Here is a 19,195-nt window from a genome sequence, read left to right as displayed (position 1 = left end):
GTTCAATCCAGTCGTTGGAGGAAGTTAGGTAAACATCAATGACTAGGTGGACTCATTAAAATCCCCCTAGGAAAGTAGGTATTTCCCCTGAAATCTAATTGTTTCCCACTACCTGTTCAGATTTCCTGGGATTATTCGGTTGACCATTGCCAGGCATTCCTTGGCAGTGGTGCTGCTTGTAATTTTATGGATATATCTCCGGCCTGCTCTTTTGGAATTTCAGTTGTTAACCTACCTGACTCATTTTGTGTATTGGTAATAGATGATTCTCCTTTGCAGCAAGGAAAACCAACATCCAGAACTTCTGAGGTTTTAGTTAAAGTGGATGCTGTCCATTCAGAAATGTTAACATTTTTGGTGTGCCATGAATAGGTAAGCATAACCTGATAATTGATTGGGAATCTGAACAGATTGATGATGGGGGAATGCACGTGTTAGGAAGTGCTTGGCAAACTCTTTGCTATGCTCTATGTTGTCAGTGCCAGTGAGAATGCTAAATCAGATACCTTATCTCATTCCTTCCCTAATGCAAGATCTTCAATTTTTATTCCTGAACTTATCTTTTGCTCTAGTAACTGTGTAGTTGGGGTTCTGTCAACAAATTGGCTCTCTCCTATCCTATCTGTTCTCTTAGCACCTCACCAGTCAGTACATCCTCTAGGCAAATCCTCAGGTCTCGTGCCATTGTCCCTCGGCTGCAGGTCCTTCAGCAGTTCCATGATACCAGCACCAAATGAATACAGCAACTTGTTGGGCTGCAGGACATTCACCAGCACTAATTTACAACCTCACATGAACAAAGTCAGTAATGTTTAATTCCTTAGACTTAGTGCACAGGTGAGATGAAAAACTTTCACGCCTGTATGAAAAAAGTGGGGCAACATCTACATAGTGGGTATTGATGTACCCATGTATGTCACATTTAAAATGTTCAGGTAGTCCACAGGTTACATATGAGATAGGGACTGTAAGTTTGCCCTTAAGTTGAATTTGTATGTAAGTCGGGACAGTTACATTATTTTAATAAATGCAATTAGGACAGATGTTTGTCTCAACATATTATTAGGCAGCGTGGTGTCAGTTACTGTATACAATCCTCACAATCACAATCAAAACAAAAAAAAACCTTTATGGTGTCTAGACATTCATTAACTTCTGGAGCAAGCTCTGCTTTATTATGCAAAAAGAAACAACTGCAGAGTTTGTCTTGGTCATTACAAGATACGGATCAACTCAGCTTTGAAGATCACCCACAACCTCAGCTGTTTTTAGCAAAATATTTTTTCTGCAAGTCTAGCCCCCTCCCCCCTTCAAGCCTCCATCCTGCACAGGAGCAGGAAGCTCCGTTCATATCTAGGAGGCGTCTGTATGTCGGATGTCCTTAACCCGGGAAGTACCTGCACCAGGAAGAGTACTGAAAATATGTTAAAGTTTCCTCAACAGAGAGGGGTTATAAAGTGAGAATCCTGAAAACCTTTGGGTTGAGGGTCTGAAGGTTTCTCCTTAGAAAGGGGATAATGTAAGAGAAGTTTATCTGGCTGATCGGGCGCTATGCGTCATTGCAGTAAATCACAATCTGTGTATTTTGGTTAGCATTGTCGCTCACAGCAGCAGCAAGGAGAACAAAATGATTTGGCGTCTGGTCAGCGGCTCACGTCGTCTCCTTCCTTTACACGTGCAGCCTGAGATGTACTTTCCCGGCATCCCTGGCATATATACTCAGACTGTGACCTGCTAAAGAGGATTTTATTTTTTGTGGTTTTCTGCTCCTCTGTCAGTCCTCCGCCAGATGCCAACTCTTGTCCTGGTGGAACTGTGTGCCACGGTTTAGAAAAAAAGGGCTGGGTCATTAATTACTTTAATTTATTGTCTGTTGTGACTAAACTGATCAGGAACTTTATAGGCATTGAAATATTTACCTTAATGATAAGAAGACACATAAAAAGAGGAATAACCTCACCCCAAGGACAGCAAGTGTTGCCTAATACTCTCCCGGATTAACTGGTCGGACAAGCAGCAAGGAATGTACAGTTACAGCTAAGTCAGACGAGGGAGTGACAACAATACCCGGAATCTGAGAAAACCTAATCCTCGTAACATCCAAACCATCAACAATAATGAATAGCCCCCAGCAATAAAAATTCAAGGCTAGCAGATTCTGATCTCTCTCTTTCATACACTGTAAACATCAAATAAAACAACAATGGCAATATAACTAGCCTCAAGGGCAAGGTGAGGTGCACATGAAAAGGGTTTTCACACAACACACAGGGCAAAGCTTCCCAGCACACTTACCTTTTCAAGTTGCATACATTTGCTATACAGTGGGCATATTTATTTTGCTTGCTGTGCTTGGTGTGGGGTTATGTTGGGGGTCATCAGCTACAACTGTGTTGGACTTTTGCTGTGTCCCCGTGCCAGTAAGCCTCTCTGAATAACTGCTCCGATCTTTTAATTGCTATATACTGTATGTTTCTTGAAGGAATTCTGATTGGGGTTTAGAGTTGGGGATCACACTTCAGAAAGGGGCCATGATGACGCATTGCTGTTTTTACAAATATTTGCAAATGATTAAAACTAGAAACCTGCTCCATATATAATCAGGGCTAAAAATAGTGATAGCTATTTTACCATGTCATATTTTATTTACCAAAAAAGAATCCAAAATGGAGAAGCCATGAGTGAAAAACTAAGTACACCCCATGAATATATAATATATATAATAGCTTGAAGAAGCCCCTTAAGCAGAAAGCTATTATTTTCTAAATGACTATCAGTCTCTCAGATCATTGTGGAGGAATTTTGGCTGACTCTTCCACATAAAACTGCTTCAGTTTATTGGCGTATGCGGGCATTAGTTAATAATATTAATAATAATGTGGAGTTCTCTTAAGGTCCCACCAGGGCATTTCGATTAGGTTGAGGGCAGCTCATTACCTGCAAGGTTCCCAGGTTCTATGGCTTCCATTCATTCCCCCTTCACCACTGTGCTTCAGACCTGGAATGAGGTGTTTGTGCCAATATACCGTTTTTACCCCACCTGGCGCTATGCATTATAACCAAACATCTTTAACCTCATCTGTCTAGAGAACATCCATCCAGACGTCTTGTTCAGATGGAACTTCACATATCTAAACTGTGCTGCCATGTTCATTTTAGAGGGTGGAGCCTTTCTTCTGGCAACCCTTCCAAACAAGCCATACATGTTCAATGTGTTTCTGTGTTCATCCAACTGCCTAAAGCCACCAGGAAATCATTTCTTTCCCTGTTGGAGAAAAGAGAACCGGGCTTTATAAGGTTTTTTTCTTTTCCTTCCTCTGGATCAGCTATATCTATAAGGTTTTACCTTGGACATGTTTATTACCCCAGTGGTTGCACTTGTTGGTCTCTTTTTACCCTAGTACCTATGTATTGGTATGAACTTTACCATGTAGCATGCAAAGTGAGGCCTGTAGAGTCTGAGATAGGTATGTTTCATATACTAGAAGCATTGCATAGTCTGGCCCCGGGGTGAATATGCTGGGACATCCACTCCTGGGAAGATTGACAACTGTCTGGAATATTTTCCTTGTGAATAATCTTTCTCGCTGTAGAATGATGGACTTCAGATTTTTAGGTCTTCTAGCCCTACCCAGATTGGTGCGCAGCAACAATTGCTTCTCTAAGACCATTGCTGATATCTTTTCTCCTTGACATGGTAGTAACACACACCTGAACCTTTAAGACCAGCTAAAACTTTTTCTTTTATAGAGGTATCACGCTGAATCAATTAATCAATACATCTGATGATCAGCACCTGGCTATTATTGGTAGAGAAATAAAATTATATGACTGCTAATTTTTCCAGTTTAGAAATTCTGAACAATTTTTTTCTATTTTTTTCAGAGATGACCAGCACTACAAATTCCAGTAAGTTGTATGATAGATCACACTTTCTCATTGTGTTTTTCAGTTGTTTTCATTTCTTTTTTTTTTATTCAGGGATGACCAGCACTTGGAACTCAAGTAAGTTGTGATTCCCTTTGTGGTGTTTTACTCCTTTCATGACAGAACTCAGGGGGACATCAGGCTGGAAGATTGTATGTTTTATTTAAAGTGCTAAATATTTGTGAAACTACAATAATACTGAACTGAGATAAATATGGATTATAATATTACATGTGTGCGTAAAAATCTGATTAACACATTGTACAGGTGAATGAAAAGGTTAGAAAGTTTGGTATGTGATCAGTTTCTAAGGGATACAATTTGTAACTACTTAGATAGTGTTGTCGAGCCTGAACATTTTATGATAAGGAGAGGGTGAAGAGAAGAGTGGCTCTTTAAGGCAATATTTGTATAAAATTGATTAAAATCTTTTATTTATATTCAATAAGTTAAAATAAATGTCTTAACATACACACAGATATAGTTTACTACTCTGACATTATGAATCTAGATACATTACATTGGGTTGGTTATATTTGTACACTAACCCCAGTGAAGTGAGGGTCAATATAGGTAATTATCTTATTAATGGTCTCCCCCGACACATTTCGCCTTCATGGGCCTTCTTCAGGGGAATTGAGACCCTACAATTTATGCAAGCACATATAAATTAGTATGTAGAATTAACAATTCAAATAGTAAATATCCGTTACACAACCATATCAGAAGCCATAACTTACTTGGTATATTAATCAGGTAGCAATGTAAATTTAAAGGAAAGAAGATCAGTAATTCAACTTGTACCCAAATCCCAGAATCGTACAAAAAGGGGGATAGTGGCCTGAATACACTCTGTGGTGGTAAACAATTTCAAAATTAGGATTAGAGATATAGATAAAATATAAGTTGGATACTTGTAATATACATTGAAATATTCTTAATAAATTATAGTTTGGATTAATTGTTAGAATCGTTGATAATGCAGCATGCACAATTAGGCTTGGTGATCTATAAATGATACAATAAATATTTCAAATTTGAATACAAAGGTAATACATGAGTAGCTAGAACAAACTGCACTAAATTAAATTAAACTATCATTTAATAGAACAGGAAGACTCAGTTAAGGGTAAATGTGCTTCACATACCTTTCCAAAAATGTCTGAGGGAGATTGAAACACTCTGTATGGCGGCCACCAGCCCCCTCTGCCTGAATCCTTCCCGTTATCAACCTAAAAAAAGTTCAACCTAGCTCCTGACATTTCATATTTAGAAAAAAGTGGTTAACTTTCTGCTATGCTCCCCTATTCCCTTTGCTTGAGATCTAACCAGCTTGTACCCTAATATGTCTCTGCAGCACGGACTATATATACCAATCTCCCTCAGATACTTTTGATTACATTTTTGGAAAGGTGAAGCACTTTTACTCCTAATTGAGTCTTGCTGTTCTAATAAATGATAATTCACTGACTGAGAAATCTATTTGCTCTTTAGTTCTAATTATGAACATGGAATATCCTTATTGAAAGTCTTTGAGTTCTATATTGGAACCTCCTCAACAGGTGTGCCACCTTGTGGACATTTCATTTAGTGCAGTTTGTTCTAGTGTTCATGTATTAACTTCTTATCTAATTTTGGAATATTTATTATATCATTTATAGGTCACCAAGCCTAATTGTGTATGCTACATTATCAACGATTCTAACAATTAATCCACAATACTTTAATAAGATATAGTCCAAGTGAGTGCAACTATCATTTAATAAGAATATTTCAATGTATATTAGAAGTATCCAATTTATATTTTTATCTATATCTCTAATCCTAATTTTGAAATTGTTTACCACCACAGAGTGTACTCAGACCACTAAGCCCCTTTTTGTGTGATTCTGGCATTTGGGTACAAGTTGAATTACTGATCTTCTATCCTTTTAATTTACATCACTACCTGGTCAATATACTAAGTAAATTATGACTTCTGATATGATTGTGTAACTGAATATTACTGTGGGAATTGTTAATTCTGCATACTAATTTATATGTGCTTGCATAAATTTTAGGGTCTCAATTCCCCTGAGGAAGCCCACGAAGGCGAAACGCTTCGGGTGAGACCATTAATAGGAAAATGACCTATATTGACCTTCACTTCACTGGGGTTGGTGTACATTATAACTCGATTCATAATGTCAGAGTACTAAACCATATCTGTGTGTATGTTAGGACATTTATTTTATCTTATTGAATATAAATAAAAGATTTTAATCAATTCTATACAATTATAAAGACACACTCTTCTCTCTCTTCTCTTCACCCTCTCCAGGTGAATAAAAAAACAAGAATATTTTTATATTTATAAATACCCCCCTTCCAAAAAAAAATTGAGAAGATTCATTGTATCAATTTACAGATTTCTGCCAATTCTCTCTTTTTTAATCTGATATATATATTTATTTTGTAATAGAATCTAATACATACGTTTTATTCATTTTTCATACATTGAAACCACACTATCAATACTCATAAGGTAGTAAAAAACAAAATAAAAACGAAATAACGTTCAGTATTGTGATATATAAAATTTGATTTCCCTGATGAAGGAGATCCATTCACCCGAAGATGCCAAGCAACTATACAATAATCATCTTTTCTTCCTTTTCATCTTAAAAAGTTTTTGCTCCTCTGTGAGATATTTGTACGGAATCCACCAAACTATTGTCACATGATTGTGTTAGTGGGTCTTATAGATAAATAGATAAATAGATATTTAATCAGATAAATAAATGTCGCCAGTCCTAAAGTAACAGTGAGGGACAAATACCCGTATGGGATATTTATAGGCACATTCAAGAAATGTACATCTTAAACCCAGATACTACTACACATCCTAACTTGTGAGCTTGCTGTAGGACATTGCTCATTACAACAGGCTTGCAGTAACATGAGGTCAGTTTCTTAGTATACAGAGTTCAGGTTAATGGCTGGGTGCTTTATTAGATCACATGGAGACAATACAATATAATACAATACAATACAATACGATAATACAATACAATATAAACAGGAAAAAAACATTAAAACCAATCCTAGCCTGGATGGGCCACTAGCTACCCCTTTGTTATCCCTCTCTGGCTAATCACATGGCATAAACAAAGAAAATCCTTCCGCATAAACCGAAAACTGATATCTTACTTTTCAAGTTTTGGGAAACCAGTTTGCTCACAGCAGTCTGCGGCTCCAACTCTAAATAGAACTTCTGTGCTCTCTAAGTTCCAGGTGAAGACCAGGACATGGACCGGGAGGCCAAGGATCCCTCCCAACTTTTCCTTGGCTTGTTACGGGACCTCCAAAACTAGCTTTTCATAAAAGCCAACTATCTGACCGACTATCACACAATTCACTGAAGCTTTTACCAGACAAAGCGCCTTAGCCCGGGTGCTAAAAACACCCCATCCAACACATTTCCAGCAATTCCATGAAACACCCTGTCATACTCTATTTTAATATTATTATACAGTATTTATATAGCACCATCATATTACACAGCGCTGTACAAAGTCCATAGTCGTGCCGCTAACTGTCCCTCAAAGGAGCTCCGAACTCATGTCCCTACTATGGTCATATGTCATCAATGTAGTCTAAGATCAATTTTAGAGGGGAGCTAAATAACCTAACAGCATGTTTTTGGGATGTGGGAGGAAACCGGAGTACCTGGAGGAAACCCACACAGACACGGGGGGGAACCTGCAGATATTGTCCTGGCTGGGACTCAAACCTAAGACCTAGAAAAACTCAAAATCATGTATTTTCTTGGTTCTACTCATGAAGGTCTTTTTGATAAAATATGACTATAATTTGCTGCAATATTATAGTAGTGGGACCTTTACTCAAGGCGTTTCACAGTGGAGGATAACGCTGCTTCTTCAGGATGTAGGGAATGAAAAAGACAAATGTGACCCGATCTCTGAAACATCAACAGGTGAGAATTGTGCAATTAACACAGGTAAGAATAATATATCCTAATGGTTGATGGATGAACAGGAGAGCTGCATGTGCCGGGGATTATTAGTTATACCAGGGGGTTGGCTGAGTGTGAATGTGAACCATGCTACGTCCGGGAGAGGTAGGAGGGGTTTTGCACTTGTATTGGGGCAAAAAGGAGTTTTAGGTTACGGGGACAAAAAATAATTATATAATACTCAAGGGGTACATCAGAACTAATGAGAATGAACAATTCAGATTTTCCCATCTTCAGTTTTCCAGTTTCCTGATCGGAGATGACCAGCACTACAAACTCCAGTAAGCGGTGAATATTTAATTATAGAGATCTCTGCATATTGTGACATCAGATGTTTATTCCTATAAACTTTAATGTGACATGTTGTATAACAAAAGTGTGGCAGATGCAATCATGCAAATTAAAAATCACATTTCTCATCTCCAGTTTTCCAATTTACAATATTTGAGATTTTTTTTTCCTCTTTCAGCGATGACGAGCACTTGGAACTCCAGTAAGTTGTGATTCTTATGTGATGTTTTACTCCTTTTATGACAGAACTGAGGGTGACATCATGCTGGGAGCTTTTATCTTTCATATGAAGTGCTATATATAAATAATATATAATATAATAATATATATTAGATAACATATTATAAAAGAAATACTAAACAGAGACAACTATGTATTCAATTATTACATATGTGGATAAAAAGCTAATTCATGCATTTTACAGCTGAATGTAAAAAATTAGTATATTTTGTTTAAAAGTTGGGTGAAAGTATAAATACCCCTTACGCATTTTTGCCATTTATTTTTTATGTTTCTAATTCTTCTTTTAGATATGACCAGCACTCCAGACATTGTGATTGTCTTTGTGGGGTTTTACTGCTTTCATGACATTTATTTAATGTTTAAATTGGAGCATATTAAATGATTGTAACTGAACATAATTAAATGTTAAAAACACAAGACTGCAAATGATGCATTTTAATAAATGCTAAAATTGTTATAGGGTAGTAAATACAAAAAGAAAAACGTATTGTTGCTCTATGCTATTATAGTTCTGCTATTGTTTCGTATTATTTTTCTAGCCCTGATGAAGGGGGTCCATGTGCTGAAAAGTGTTGGTGGTAATTTAATTATTCTATACAAGTAAATGTAATCTACATTTTTTCTTCAATTTTATCTGCAAAAGGTTTTGTACCTTGGTGAGCTCTTTGTATGGGATTCACCAAAATATTCTCACGTAAAAGTATTAAACGGATCTTCTGGAGAACATTAAATGAAGGTTTTATTATGTCTCCAAAAAGTCATATTTTGATGTGGTTCGGGTCTGCCTTCGTAATATTTTGGGTCTTCCTATGCCCCTCTATCCGCAGTGCTGCTAGGCTGAATAATGGCCAACATCTTTCAACCTACAATCTATGATGCAAAGCTGTTATGGATCCGCTGAGAGCTACATCATCACGCTGCGTTAGCTGGAGTACACACATTTCTACCAAGTCGGCTAGTGACACGAGGGTCATATATTTTATAAATCCTTCCAGAGGAAGGTGGGGAGTCTAGACAGAATTGTTGAGGTTATTGCCCCCTTGACATTAATTTGACATTCACAGATTTCCTAATCATTTTGTCTTATTTTCAGGTACTGAAAGCTACAACTGTACAAAGAGAAGTAAGTTGCCAAATGAGGAATTCTGATACAAGAACATACACAAGTAATATATATATATATATATATATATATACATATATTAATTTATCTATGAATTTATTTGGGCTGAAATAAAATGTTTTTTTTTGAAATTTTGGGTACTCAACACAAAAACTTTCATCCTAAGTTGGTTTCCCGGCAGCTAATAAGGCTGCACACTCTCTGGAGAATGAACTGAGCACCAAAGGTCCAAGGAAGACATGTGACCTCATATGAGCCAATCAATTGGCTAGATTCACTAAAATAGTAGAGTTTGTACACATTGTAATCTGATCATGTACACACTTTTTATCAACTTTAGACACAGTCCTGCAATCATGAATATACCTTTTACTTTTTTTAATTATTTTTTTTTTATTCTTTAACATACACTCAGCACCAACATAGACAGATAGACTTTGTTACAACATTTTCTACAATCCTGATTGTTTTAAAGAAAATTAAAAAAAAAAATTGTCTGATCCGAACAATTTATGTTACAGATGGGGCGCCCCTTACCCTATTGATGGATAAATGTGTACTTTTTTGGGGCCATGCATACCAGTTTAAAAAAGCTCTGAATTATTTATCTGGCAGACTCCCTTGCGTTACACGACAATATACTACGGTAACCCTGGACTATGCAAGTAAGTACAGATACAGACCATGTCACAGCTCCTCTAGGGCTGCAGGGGTGATCAGGGGAGCCGAGCTGACATCATAGTAAAGCTTCGCTGACTGCTCTGCTCCCTGATTGGCTGAGGAAAGGGAAATCCTGATGATGCTTGAGCTGTCATCAGGGTTTCCTATTTCTCAGCCAATCACAGAGCACTAGGGATGAATGGGCACAAGTCTCCCCATTCATGTCTGGTGCTGAATGGCTGAGAAACGTAAAACCTCAGCCAATCACAGAGCACTAGGGGTGAATGGAGAGGCTTGTCCTCGTTTAACCCCTAGTGCCCTGCAATCCCTCACTGTCAGGAGGATTTCCAGGGCTGTGCTCATTGCAACCCTGCAAATCCTCCTGTCATTGGGATAACCTGTAAAAAAAAATTTTGTTACACAAACACACACATTAATAAAATAATTTAACATTAAAGTCTTGTCCATTTTTTTTACACATAATTTAACCCGTTCAGGCAACGATTAAGGGGTTTTATGTACCCCTGTACTCATTCCCTGGAAGGGTTAAAAGTAAAACTTTTATAAATGCTTTTGTAAAATTGCTGCAATTCGCAGTAAACCGTGTCATAGGTGTTTGTAAAAGTTTTTTAGCGTTTTAAAGTTAAGCTTTAAAACGCTTGTAAAAGTGCATAAAATGCATATAAATGTGATAGGAACATTTATATGGATTTTAAAACTGTTCCTGTAGACCCAGGACCTGTCACATCAACATTAAAGAGCACCTGTCACATCAGTATTGTGACAGGTGCTCTTTAATATTGATGTGACAGGTGCTCTTTAATATTCATGTAACAGGTCCCTTTTAATATTCATGTGACAGGTCCCCTTCAATATTCATGTGTCAGGTCCCCTTTAATATTTAATATTTAATATTGATACATATCTCCATTGAACTTCTATTGCCCTGGTGTCGCCTGAGGTTACAGCTAATAGAAGTCATGAAAATACCCCAATATACTGGTAAATAACATAACTGGGTAGGGTTACTCCAGTATACATATATTATTTCATTACTAATCACAACCCAACACCTCATTCCTTTAGATTATTGTACCATTTAACCCATTTTAAGTCCACAATGATTTCCTGTTTTCACATAGTTTTGTGTGTTTTGTATTATAATAAGTTGTCCATTAAAAAGCATTTTTATATTATTCAATCCAGGCAACAGAATATTTCCCATGGTCTACTTACACTAAGGGGGTATCTTGTCGTGGGCTGTACCAATATGGGGCTTCACCTTTCTCAAGTAAACATTGCTGAATGTATATGTGGGGACATTTAGAATGTGATGGTGCAATGTCGAAAAGAATTAGGTGAGGACAAGAAAAACCAGACTGTAATGGGACCTGGGTACTATAGCAATTACTATTGTCAAATACAAGAAAAATAAAAAACTAAATCCTATTTTGTAACTCTAAATTACTTGAAAAAACTTTTAGGATTCCCTTCTACAAGTCATAGCTGTACCATTCCTAAAATAAACCTAAAATTCTAATCCTAAAACAACATGCTTTGATGATCAAACATTGTATATGGTCAACAATATATAAGTTGATAGCCGTTATATGTCTAGTGAAAAAATCACTTTGTCTGTGGTTGAACCCCAAGGGTAATAAGGTGGTTCAAACCAACCTTTGATTACTGTTTATTGTATTAAGTAATCATATGACTTCAATGATTATACCTGACCACTAGTTATGTACAGTGGTATTTTTTAATGTACAAACCCTATTACAAATTTTGTTAATGTATGTTGAATACATCGTTTGTGCCGAAAAACCCTGCTTAAATCTCTGTCCTTGTTGTTTTTTGATAAATTAGAAATGTAACCAGATAGAGATAAAGAGAAGGAATCGTCTAATGGAGGGGTATTATCTCCTGAGCGGCTTCAAGATTCCCCTGTAAAATTTATTGTTAAATGAAGAAGAGAAGGTGGACATCATTCGTGGTGGAGCTATGCGAGAAACCTTTAGTGAAGAGCCCTGGAATTCAATAGAAAAGGTTTCCTTCTAGAAAACATTTGGGGCTTTTAATAGTCCTGCCTATGAATGCACTAAGAATAATGTCAGATGTGTAACATTAATGTTGCAAGTGTTTGGCAGATGCAATAACGCAACACAAGAAACATCAGGAGAATAATAAACTCTTCTTTGCACAATTCCATATTCTAAGTGTTGGCTTAATAACCAGTTTCAGTACAAAATACTTTCTTCTGCAAAAAAGATAAACAAACAGTCTAAATGGGAGCTAGATTTAGTGATCTGTGCTTCTAATCCCACATGGTCCGTGGCCCCTTACTCTCTTTGATAGACTGGTACTCTTTGTATTGTAACCACTGGTTCCCCCTACCCCATATTTTATAAAGAAACAGTGAAACTAGAAAGATATACATCCTGAGTTATTAGTGAGAATTTGGGTAGTTCTCCTGCTTTTTAGTAAAAATTGACCCTTTTGGTTTATATTCAGATCAGATTATATTCAAGTATAAGTATATTCAAGCCCTAGCGACTACAATCAGTGATGCATTTGCATGTTATAGTTCCCAAACATTGCTGAATTTTGATGAGTTTACCATTCTCAAAGATGCTTTACAAAATCATGATTAAAGCTTTAATTGCCTCCCATATTTTTGGTATTATTAGATGCTGAAAACTACAACTGCAAACAGAGAGGTAAGTCACCAATCTTATAAGGTGGTAAGTGAGGAAATTTGGCCAACAGACCCTTTAAAAGGCTTAAGGCCTTATTGGATTAGAAATAAGGCAGCTGATATGAGTGGTCTTATATCCATGAAAAAAAGAGGAAAAGGGACACCCATGTTAGCCTCTTATGTATTTATAAGTTCCCTCAATGTCCTCCTCCGATACCTGCTCCCTCCTGAGAGATGAGTACAGGGGTACTTTGCACCTCTTACCCATTTTCAGAAAAGATTTTAATAATTCCTAGAAAATTATAATTAACTAATGTTTACCTTTGCAAGTGTAGCATGTAAACATCCACTGGCATGATATACTGACCGTTATGTTACATAGTGTTAAATAAATTTCAATAGGATTCAAATTCAGCCACAAATCAACCCAAGGTCAATTTAGGTCAAACTGTTGGCAAACCGAACAGCTATAAATTTGACAAATAATAACAGAAAAACATACTGACCCCAACAACAATAACAGTAATACGATCTGAAAAGCAAATACTTTCTACAATAGCAGGTTCCATGGATTGCTTTAAGAAAAGGCTGGATGATTTTGGAAGCACATAATATAATTGGGGGGTTAAAGTTTTGAAATAAAGAAAACAGCCTCATGGTATCAGGAAGGAATTTTTCCCTTGTTGAAGCAAATTGTAGCAGGACTATAGGGTTTTTCTTTTTTTTTGCCTTCCTCTGGATTAACTGTCTATCGGGTTTTATCTGGGGTGTTTATTTCCCTAGTGGTTGAATTTGATGGACTTATGTCTTTTTTCAACCTGATTTACTATGTAACAGTAACATAGTAATAAAAAATTCACTGTATAAATATTTCTGTATTGAGTGCAGCTGATTCCACATCTTAGTTTTTGAGATGTAAGCGCATGTCTTAAATCACTGTTATCCAACCCAAATCCCCCATGAATTCCAAGCCATACAAACCAAAGAACCTATTGCAATCTAAAAAACAATCCACAGAACTCATGTAGCCCATAGAATCTATGAAACTTGTTCCTTTTCTGTTTCCTATAACAAAACACATCATTTGCTCACATATTGATATTGGTAAATAATGATTATGATCTGTTTCAGCTCGGCTGTTATTCATGTATCTGGAACATCCAATTTCACAATAACAATGGGTCTGTTTCGGGATTCAAGTTATACCACATTGTATACAGAATCTGTGGTGTGGCTGGACTCCTCCTCTATGGTATATGTTGGTGTTATTGTAAGTGGAGCTACAAGCTTATCTCAGTTCCTGCTTGTTATGAACAACTGCTACGCCACTCCAACAGCTGACAATACCTACAGCCCTAGATATGAAATCATAAAGGATCAGTAAGTTTGTTACATTGGTTGTATGTTGACAACCCCAAAATAAAAAGCATCTGGTAGTTGTGAAGACAATGCAGGCAACCAACAAACAAGATTTGACGAAATTACAGAGGTGGATCGGTCTTGGAGATAGAGCATTTGTCTTCCCCCCCAAGCAGTAATAAAAATATTTATTGGGTTGGTGTCCCTGAATCAAGATGCTTTATCCTTTAGCAACTGATCAGAATCTGGCCAGCAGTCAGTGGCACATGGTAAACATTTTACACCTAGCTCTCCCCATTTGGACCTGAGAACTATGAGGTGTCATATGACTAAATGACGAGAGCTGCAAAGAAAGCTCATAATGAAATTTATGAGGACCTCATAACAAGACATGTCCTTTGAAAATGGCTACATTTCACCATGACCACCAACTGATGTTGCACCATGGAACACTTAACAAAATACCAACAGTTCCTATAACAAATGAGCCAAATTGTTATGTTCCGGAGCCAAAGTTTCAAGTCCTTCTCTGTCCTAATATATAATCCTGTGGATGATATACCATAGCAAGACATAAATGCTGAACCTAGATAATGGACCTGATTTATTAAAGCTCTTCAAGGCTGGAGAAGATACACTTTCCTGGTTGACCTGGCAAACCTGAAATGGATCTGGTCCAGGGTTAAAAACATTTGCTAGCAGATAGCAAATAATTAAAAAAAAACATTACAGGTTTGGTGGTTCATCTAGGTTCATTGATGAAAGTGTATCTTCTCCAGCCTTGGAGAGCCGTTGGCTGTAAATTTGCTAAAAGTGGCCCTGTCATTTTATTATTAATATTAAACTGTATTTGTATAGTGCCATTACAGCCAATGGAGTGTTAGCAGTAGAAGCTGCAGCAGGCAGAAACTGTCCACCTCAATTTCTAGCTGGAGAACATCCAGTATTATCTAATCCAGGGTTTCTCAACCAGGGTTCCCCCAGGGGTTGCTGGAGTTTCCATGAGCAATGAGTAATTTGTACTCTCAGGACAATTGCCACTGAAACCATTTAAGTATTTCACTTTCTGTAAGGGTGACATCCTTCCCACTGGAGTAAAAGTAGAAAGATTTGCTTCCATTAATATGTTGACAGGGATGGTGGGTGAAAATGAGGGACCAGCAAAATATAATCGAATTAAACTTCAGCTTTAAGTAAAAAAAATTGACTTTAATTTTTGAAATAATTTATTGTTAGATTTTGAATAATGAACTACATATTATCCTTTTAGATGCCCCAACAAAATTGACCCCACAATCTCTGTACTGGAAAATAGCGTGTCCCTTAAAGGTCGGTTTTCCCTTCAAATATTTAAATTTTTGAAAAATGAATAGCATGGATTTGCTTTTAAATAAATAAATCCAAAGAATAATGTAATTTTATATTTTCAGTTTCAGCTGACCTTCTGGTGGAGGTAAGATGAGAAATTAAATAAAATCTTGTTTTAGTCAAAGCATTGTCACACTTGGAGAGACTGGACCACTTGGGGGCCGTATGGGTTCCTTTGTTGTGGTGTGAGCTTTATGAAGGGGAAAGGTGCAAAGTCTAAGTCACAACCTGGTCTTCTCCATAGCCTCTAGTGGTAAGGGTATTGCACTTGAAGACTGTTAGAAGTTTGTGGTCCCTGGGCACACCAGGGTGAGAAGAACCTTGTAAAGTACCAAATCAGCGGGCAAGAAAATAGTAAAAAAAAGTCTAATACCATAAGGCTAAAAATTTCAGTGACACAAGGATCACTAAAGACACATACATGAAGAATACATGAAACACAGGAGGTACAGGTGACATGGAAAAATCCGAAGACACAGAGGAACACAGGAGCCACTGGAGGAGACTGGAGGCACAGGAGATACGAGGGTCACCAAAAACACAGAGGAACACAGGAGACACAGAAAAAGACTGGAGGCACAGGTGATACAGGGGTCAACAAAAACACAGAGGAACACAGGAAAAGACTTGAGGCACAGGTGATATGAGGATCAACAAAAACACAGAGGAACACAGGAGACAGTGGGGACACTGGAACAGCAAGACAGGAACTGCACAAGAGAACAGAGCAGGGAACACAGCAGACTGGTCATCAGGGGGGTTAGAACCAGAGCGAGACTGGGAAAACGCTCAGACAACGGGTAAATAGGAAATGCTGAACAGAGCGAGGGGGCTCCGCAGTAGTCTGGAGACACATTGAAAAAACTCTGAGCACTGTGTCTGAGCCAATTAAATAGCTTATCAAGAGGCTATTTCCTGATTGGTCAGCGCAATGCTGATTAAACTTGCAGGCCCACCTGGGGTCAGAACTGCCCACATGTGCAGAAGAGAGGCATCAGCCAGGCCTTTGTTACACTTGTCCCTGTGTGATTAGTTCCAAATTGTCTGCTGGACTTGAAGTCATCTTCTGTATAGGTGGATTAGGAATATTCTTTCCTTAAAATAAAGTAAAAATTCAATCCCATGTTTTACCCTCTCCATTTACTATTAAAATTACTATTTCTTTTTTGTGTTCCAGACATTGCTGTACCAAGTCCAAGTCTTCTGATCTCTGTCATTGCTTTCCTGCTGATGTTGTACAAGCAGATTTCTGGGTCATCATAGTAAAATGATAAAACATTGCCCTAGTTTAGTGCAACTTCAGATTTCCAATAGAGTTCTAGGAGAAGGAGAAGATACAGTAAGAGACCTTATGGACACGAAAGATTTGGGAAGATGGTAAATACCGAGAACAACTATAACACTCAGAGCTCCCATATCATCTAACAAGAAATATGGAGAAATGGGTAAATGAATATGGAGGGAGTTGAAATGTTATCTGACAGGGCTAGGAAAAGAGAAATATGAGAAAAACGAGTAGAAGAGAAATGAATGGGGACGTGGGAACATAAAACAGTCTGACCTCTCTCATAGGTTTGATTTATGGCTGAGATACAAAGGGGGTTACATCGGGAAATACTTTCTAGTACAGATATGCTGGTGACAGTCAGGCTGCAGAATTATTTTTTCTTTTACTTCATGTGATATTTTCATTTTCATATATATTATTACAAAACCTTTACTGAATCTACATGAAAAATAAATGAGAAAATTACCTGTAAACATATTAAACATTGTCTCTAAAAGAATGAAGGCTGAATTGTCTTGTAAACCTACACACCGTGAAATGAGAAAACAGAATTCACACATCATATGTACATTAGGATGCCATCAATGCAACCATAAGAAAAAAAGAATGGGGCCCTGCTGGCTCCGTGCCATGTAATGGAGAGCCAAGGATTATGATTGGCCGCTCAAGCTACATACACAGCTCACCCAAAGGCACCTCCATTATGCTGCAATACAGAGATAAGAAGTCAATGATGAGCTTTGTTTGCCAAAAAGCATGAAGTGGGTTAAGACCGGGTTTGATTTGTCATGGCAGTCCATTTATTTTTTTATGAATAATGAAATAATTCAGAGCCAAAGGAGAGCAGGGTTTTTTGTAGGCCAAGTAAGATATATATATTCTTAATATAAGTTGTGCTACAATATTATACAGCAGTTAAAAACATATCCATGTATATCACAAGTGCAAAAACAAACAAAATGGTGTAGTATACATTATAAATATTCAGTTCATAGAGGAAATGATATAGAGCAGTGCCTTGGTAAAATCTTCTTTGCCTTTGCACAGTTTTCATACATAGAGATAGAAATGCGCACATGGATGACTCAAATGCAATGGATATAGACCCAACGCGTTTCGCCTTAAATGGTTTCTTTAGGGGTATGTGTGATAACCAATGAGTTATATTTCTGGGTGTTAGTATGCAGATACACTGATTATGGGTGCTGGTAGAAGGATTGTTAAAGTGTGTATGGTAGCAACATATACATATATACAACTTGTTGTCTTGTTTATAAAGAGTTAATTGTGAGAAGATTCCCAAGTTTTGGTGGTGGGTGTCTCAGTAGGTGTTTGTGGTAGCATATTATCCAATCTGTAAATATTTTGCCTTGCTTATGAAGGGTTAAACAGAGAGGGATTCCCAGACCTTGTTGGTGATAAGAGTGGGCTGGATTCTGCCCAAACGTAGTGTCGGTGGGAGTAGATCCCTTGGTGGAATTCCTCTGAGTAGACTTTTCTGCAGCATTGATCAGACTGAAAGGAGTAGGCCCGTTCCATTCTGTCTGATCAACACTGCAGAAAAGTCCACTAGGTATTGCCTCTTCTGGGTTTCTGTTGTTTACCACCGATGTAGTTCTATTTGGTGGCATAGATGGGGGGGTTTTATAGTACAGTATTTGCCATTGGTTCATGTACCTACTTACACATCTATGTTAGTACAAGTGAGACAAATAATGATTTCCTCTATTATTTATTTATTTTTTAAAATGAAAATGGAACAGATAGAAATGATCTAATAAATAAAAAAGATTACAACAATTTTAGGTTTACGGGATACGGGAACAGGCACTGAGGAGAGAGGGAAAAAAAAAGAGATAAAGGAAAAAGAAAAAAAGAGAGAAGGTGCATTCAGCAAATAGACATATACAAAAAGATATAACTTCATAACGTGACATAAACCATACAATGATAAATACAGGAAAAGATGAGGAGTCATAGGCAAATGCAGAGCTTTTTTACTCATTGAACTCCCCAAAACGGAGTTCCGACACAATGTTCAATTTTCAATCAACAGATTTATCAAAGAAAAATTACAACTAGAAAGCGCTCATAAATCTTTCCTTACTCTCCTCACATAGCTCTGTATGGAGAGCTCTCTGGGGGAAAGGTCTGGCACGGTATTTGGAGGAGGGGGGAGACAGACAGCGACTGGACTCTTGAGTTCTGGCACTGGGCAAATGTATT

General features: G+C 37.4%; 1 protein-coding gene across 1 annotated transcript in view; it reads left to right on the top strand.

The window, feature by feature from the left end:
• The window catches only part of LOC140334630 (uromodulin-like), a 41,320-nt gene extending 24,376 nt beyond the window's left edge, over positions 1 to 16,944 (top strand). Inside the window, exons 16-21 of the mRNA XM_072416869.1 lie at positions 3,886 to 3,909; positions 3,982 to 4,005; positions 8,412 to 8,435; positions 14,086 to 14,334; positions 15,584 to 15,642; positions 16,859 to 16,944. Coding sequence (XP_072272970.1) covers positions 3,886 to 3,909; positions 3,982 to 4,005; positions 8,412 to 8,435; positions 14,086 to 14,334; positions 15,584 to 15,642; positions 16,859 to 16,944 — 466 coding nt within the window. The remainder of the gene's footprint in view (positions 1 to 3,885; positions 3,910 to 3,981; positions 4,006 to 8,411; positions 8,436 to 14,085; positions 14,335 to 15,583; positions 15,643 to 16,858) is intronic.
• Positions 16,945 to 19,195: the final 2,251 nt, after the last annotated feature.

This window comes from Pyxicephalus adspersus, chromosome 7 (assembly GCF_032062135.1).
Source record: "Pyxicephalus adspersus chromosome 7, UCB_Pads_2.0, whole genome shotgun sequence".
Taxonomy (NCBI): domain Eukaryota; kingdom Metazoa; phylum Chordata; class Amphibia; order Anura; family Pyxicephalidae; genus Pyxicephalus; species Pyxicephalus adspersus.
Note: the sequence above shows the minus strand (reverse complement) of the source record. Positions and strands in the feature narration are given on the sequence as shown.